This window comes from Cynoglossus semilaevis, chromosome 16 (assembly GCF_000523025.1).
Source record: "Cynoglossus semilaevis isolate Cse_v1.0 chromosome 16, Cse_v1.0, whole genome shotgun sequence".
Lineage (NCBI taxonomy): Eukaryota > Metazoa > Chordata > Actinopteri > Pleuronectiformes > Cynoglossidae > Cynoglossus > Cynoglossus semilaevis.
Genome location: NC_024322.1, coordinates 9761225 through 9766911, shown reverse-complemented (window position 1 = coordinate 9766911; position 5687 = coordinate 9761225). Strand labels below are relative to the sequence as shown.

General features: G+C 41.3%; 1 protein-coding gene across 1 annotated transcript in view; it reads left to right on the top strand.

Moving 5' to 3' along the window:
* The window catches only part of LOC103392039 (protocadherin 8), a 4424-nt gene extending 2473 nt beyond the window's left edge, over positions 1 to 1951 (top strand). Inside the window, exons 2-5 of the mRNA XM_017039834.2 lie at positions 43 to 692; positions 824 to 894; positions 1123 to 1256; positions 1408 to 1951. Coding sequence (XP_016895323.1) covers positions 43 to 692; positions 824 to 894; positions 1123 to 1256; positions 1408 to 1757 — 1205 coding nt within the window. The 3' untranslated portion in view covers positions 1758 to 1951. The remainder of the gene's footprint in view (positions 1 to 42; positions 693 to 823; positions 895 to 1122; positions 1257 to 1407) is intronic.
* The last annotated feature ends 3736 nt before the right edge of the window (positions 1952 to 5687 follow it).

Sequence of the window (5687 nt, the reverse complement as noted above, 5' to 3'; positions counted from 1 at the left end):
TAAGGGGGGTGACCAACAAAGACAATAACCAAAATCCCCCCCCCCCCCCCCTGCAAAACGACACCGCCAACATCCCCCTGCCTTTCAATTCTCCCGCCGGCTACCTCGCCCTTCGAGTGTCAGCCAGGGATGAAGACGAGGGAGTGAATGGCCAGCTGTCCTTTCAGATAGTACAAGGTGACACCAAGACCTTCGCCATGAACAAAGAAACTGGCGAGATCGCTCTGAAACAATGGCTGACGTCTGACATCGGAGACGTGCTGGAACTCCAAATCTCCGTGACTGACCACGGCCGCTCTCCTCTCTCCAGCAGTGCCACTATTAGGTTTGTTGTCTCAAACACAGAGCCCGTGGAAGACCAGGTCATCATCGTGTTAGGGTCAAGTGATGAAGACGGACTCGTCCTGGACGGCTCACTAATTATCATCATCCTGCTAAGTGGGGGCTGTGCACTGTTGTTGATTGCAATAGTGGCTGTTATTGTCACATACAAACTGAGCCGCAGGAGGAAAAGCCGTGGCATCAGGAGGCGAGCGTGTCACAGCCTGTTTGACGGCGGGCCAACGCCGGCTCTGGGCTCCACAGCATCAAACATATACACCGGGCCAAAAGGCTTCTTCCATGACACAAACTCCTCATCTCTGGATGACACTTCTTCGTTGGAGGAGAGGAGTGGTGACTCAGAGACAAAGGTGAGTGAACTGCAAGACTATTCTTTCATCTGTTGTTTTCAAATGACTCTTCCTCTCCCAAGTGCTGCCTTGATCTTTGTGCCAGAAATGGAAACCAATCTCTTGTGGTGTTATTTTGTTTGTTCTCTTAGATGTTCCTGCCCTCCAAGCATTTCCAACCATCCTCTTTGTGGCAGGGTGACAAATACTGCTTGCAAGTGAGGTAAGACGAGGAGCTATCTTTTCTCAGACGGGATAATAGTTCACAGTTAAATCCCATTTAGCAGTGACACCATTTAAAATGCGCCGTGCATACATTTTTCTTGTAGGGTGAAGGTTTTTTTTTTTATGAGAACAAAGACGTGTGACCTGTGTTTTAATGTAAAAATCTATAATCAGGCTAATGTGTTACACTGGTGTCTGACGCTGTGTGTGTTGATTGCGTTTGCAGTGGCAGTGGAAACAATGACCAGTTGAGCATGAAGGACAGTGGCAAAGGTGACAGTGACTTCAACGACAGTGACTCTGATATCAGTGGCGACGGAGGAAAGAAACATTTCAGCACCTTTCAGCCCAGAAGGAAAAGTGAGTTTTCCCTCACATTGTGTTAAATCTTGAAAATTTCACAACTGCTGAAAAAAAAGTAATATCTGCCAAAATGACAACAATGACAAATGGCCGCAATGTCATATCTGCATCAACAATTTGTCATCTTTATTTGTCTCTTTCACATCAGGCTCATCCAGCGGTGCTAACACCTTATCAGGGGAGTGTCAAGGCACCTACTGTGCAATACCATCACAGAGCTTGAAAACCTCCAGAGAGAACGCATACACCATCGGCTTCTCTCCCATCACGGTCTTCGGTAACCATCATGGTTTCGCACCGTCTTGGAAGGACTGTGGTTACGGCACAAACTGGCCAAAACCACAGAACAACGTGTACAGCTTCTCCAGGACGGCGACCTTACCTCACTACTTCCCCAAACAGCTTCCAGACACTGGTGTGGACTCCACAAAAATCCAGAAGAAAAGTCCAGAGTTTGTGACAGTAACTACAGAGCTAGAAGTTGCAACTATCTTTTGAAAAAAAACAACAACCAGAAAAACATTGCTGATTAATTTGATTCTGATGCTGTAAATATTTGTAAACTAATTTAAACTGTTCTTTGTAAATATGTATGTATATTTATACAGTTGGTCTAATTACAGTGACCTTATTTCAATGAATGTTCCAGTGAATGTTCTTGCTGCCTTGGAAATAAAATGCGCAGATGAAAATCATGTCGTTTTCAATTGATTGCGATAGTTCTAATTGAGAAACATGAGATTTTAAAGATGAAATATTATCTCCCTGCCAAGAGAAGTCCCAGTGTGAATTTGTAAACACCTAGAACTCCTCACCTAGTTTGAGTCTACATGATCAAAACTCCTGTCAGCGGTGATCAGATGTAAAATCTCTAGCTGCTGCATCACCTGGAGACTGGCTTTGAAAGCTCCTAGGTTCCTCCGACGAGCTCCTTGCATGCAAATGAGGGAGCGCAGCCGCAGCTCAAGTGGAAAAATGAGGTAAAAACCATTATTTCTACAGAACCAGGCCTGGTGCTCACACTTGCTCCAGGTGTTATACATATTTGAAATCACTTTGTACAACACAATGTGACACATTTTATATCAGTCGACTAATTTCTGACTCATTTGCAGACGTTAGAGGGGGATATCCAGCTCCTGTTAATCAGCACTAATGGCATGAACTCCACAAAGGTGAGTAGCTATGTTCATGCATCTCCATTTTGAAAACTCTGACACTCTGTCAGTGAACTATCGCTGCACCGCTGTCACATTTGAACAGTCGGTCACTGCTGGGGTCCGAGCATATGTAGGTTAAGTGCAAAGTGTGCCAAATGATTTATTGATGAGACATTGATGAGTTTAAAGCGTAACCAGCACAGACAGCCATCAGCAGAAATTATGCAGTACAGTGAGTGCAGTCATTTTAATCCTACACTGCACATTTGGAGAAAAAGTGAAATAGAAATTGTTGCAAAAAAAAAAAAAGCTCCCCTAAAAGCTCAGTAATTGATTATGCAAATTCAAATTCAGCAGAGTACATATCTTATTGAGAGAACAACATCCTTGGGAGTGTGGGGTTTTCATCAGCAACTCGGTGCACGGGCCAGATTTAATATGTTTCATCAACATTTTATAATACGCTCTGATGCTGAGTAACTGAAAGGCCGACGGAGATTATTTATTCCTTTACACACACTGAAGACGCTGCCTGTTTCCATCAGATTTGAATTTGTCACAGAATCCTTCCCTCGTTATTTTTAAGGTCACTTTCAATGATCTTCTGATGTGTTAACATGAATAGGACAAGAGTAAAGGGCTGTTAAACGTAACGCAGCCCTGTTCCAAGAACGGCTTCCAAATGGAATACAAATACTCCTCAAATCTGCGTCCAGGAAAACGCTATCTGTGGAAGCCGATTGTGGAATGAAACATTATTTGTTGTTTGTTTTTGTTTCAAGATCTGTGCTAATTTGCATACAGGCGTAAATACCTGCCTTTGTAGGGTTTTTAGGGCTGCGATAAAAGGCGGGAAAGCGGATCAGAAACTGTCCTCATACCTTTTCTACAGAAACTAATTACACATATCTGCTCTGACCGTGATCACGCTGCTGTTTTTTATTTTTTTAATTATTTTTACTTAATGCTTTTATCCTGCAAAGTCACCACAGCTAGACAAAGTTAATAAGTTTATTTTTGGCATGTAGTCCACGGTGATTTCAAGGCCATGTCGTCTGGAAATGCGAGCAATAAGAAAGAAGGTCATGTTTGTGCCCCCAGTGATGTGCACTGGTCTGACAGATAGCCAATTGTACACACAGGCGAAATGCATTTATAAGTCAATACAATATTGTTCCCTTCATCATCGTTTTATATGCTCCTTGTAGGTCAAATAGTTGTGCGGCGACCTGGCAATTTGCGCTGCGAGGTACATTCACTTCACGCCGCCTGTGTGTCTGTTGGAGGAGACACTGCTGTTTATTCCCATCCAAATGGACTTCACATTAATCTCCAGCAGCAGCTGTCACAGCACATTTGAAATCTCCCAAGGTAACACGGAACCAGCATTTTAGGGCTGGTTTTCAGCTCATCAGTAGTCCGCTGACAAATGAGTCATTACTGTATGTGCCACTTCCAGCCTCTGCACCTGGCTGTGTTGGGTTTATTTACGGTGAATGACGATATGACTGTATTACTGTGATTATGCTTTTATGGCCTCTTGGCATCTGAACTTCCAGGCCAAATTCTCCAAATGTACCCAGCTTGTGAAGATGGAGTTTCTGTGGGGGAGTGTTACCCACAATGCAATGCAATTTCTTTTTTCTTTTTCTTTTTTTTGCTATCTGTGCTAATCTTTTTGTTCTTTTGTTGCTGGATTTGGTAAGGTTGCAATTTATGAACTGAAAAAAATGTTGAAAGATTCACATGGAGATTTACAAGTGTCAAACATGGAATCATTTTTCTGGACTGTTCCTTCAAAAACACTAACATTTACTTTTAATTCAGGGACAAACTTCACACTGACTCAATCTGATTTTCACAGCTTTTTAAATCAGAATGAAAATCCAGATTAAATACTGTCAACGTTCACAGGGGCGACTGCTCCTCCTGTGATGATCCAGGCTTTCATTAAAACAGCGCACCAATTCATTATTCTGAAGAATTCATAGTGTGACTTCAGAATGAAGTCCTACAAACGTACTGTAAATAAGCGTGTCTCACGGTGGTGTAGTGGTTGGTGCTGTTGCCTTACAGGAAGAGGATCAAAAGTCACATCCTTGCCTCAGAGTCTGCAATCTTATTTGGAGTCAAAATATGATGATTTGAACAACTGTTAAACAATTGCTTGGATCATATTTGGTCTGTTTCACCTGTTTATGTTATTTACAGACTTTCAGAGATGTGTGTCCCCGCTGATGTGTGAAACCAGTGTAAATGGACAAAGGGACAGACTTTGGACATGTCCAACGGCTGCTTATGTAAGAGCACGTTTCTATTTCTCGAGTCACATAAACGTTGTCCTTTCCTTTTTGCTTGAATATTTATTGATTAGCAGTCAGTGTTTTGCCTGACAGCAAAACAAGATTCAAATAAGTGGTGTGTGAGTGTGTGTTATAAAAGAAAAAAATTAACAAGACCAAATGTCTGAACTCCGACTTGTTATGAAGCTACATTTAATTTACATTTAGAACCAAAAGAAATGTTAAAAATTGGGGTAAAATCTTTAGTTACATTGTTGTATTCAATCATGTCTTTTATAAGAATAAAACAAAAGGCATTTTGTTTTAATTAAAGCCAGATTTGACACTGGGAACAGGGACTAAAAACACCTTGATGTGTGAATATCACAGTTTTGTATTGATGTCTCGTGTGATAATTGTGCCCCCCCCCCACACACACACACACGCACACAGTACAGCTCAAATGAATAGATGTTTGTGCATTAAATGCTTAATAAGAGCTGAATTTAACAGGTTGACCATAAATCAAACAATATTTGTTGGAGTCAAATTTGAAACAAAATTATTATTAAATGTCTTGTGCAGAAACAAATATATTTCAAAATTTGCAGCATTCAAGGATAAATATTTCACCCTAATGTAACAAATGAGGTGGTGCAGCTGCTGGTAGTAAATCATTGATTTACCATTTAATATAGTTTTCAAAGCTCATCTGTCAGCCACAGTCGGGGGAAGAAGTCACACAGTCGCAATGGTGCAAAATAATTGAAAACTTTATTTCTTATTTATATGAAAATATTGGCTATGGGTGATACACGGCAGGTTCTGTTCCAACATGAAATATGCAGGTGCTGAAAAATCACAAAGACTTTCTTTTTTTGGATAAATATTCTATAAACTTAATATTTTACTACGACTTGTCCCACTGTCACACATCAGCTGCAGGACTTTTATTTGTCACGTGCAGCCGTACATGGACACCAGCG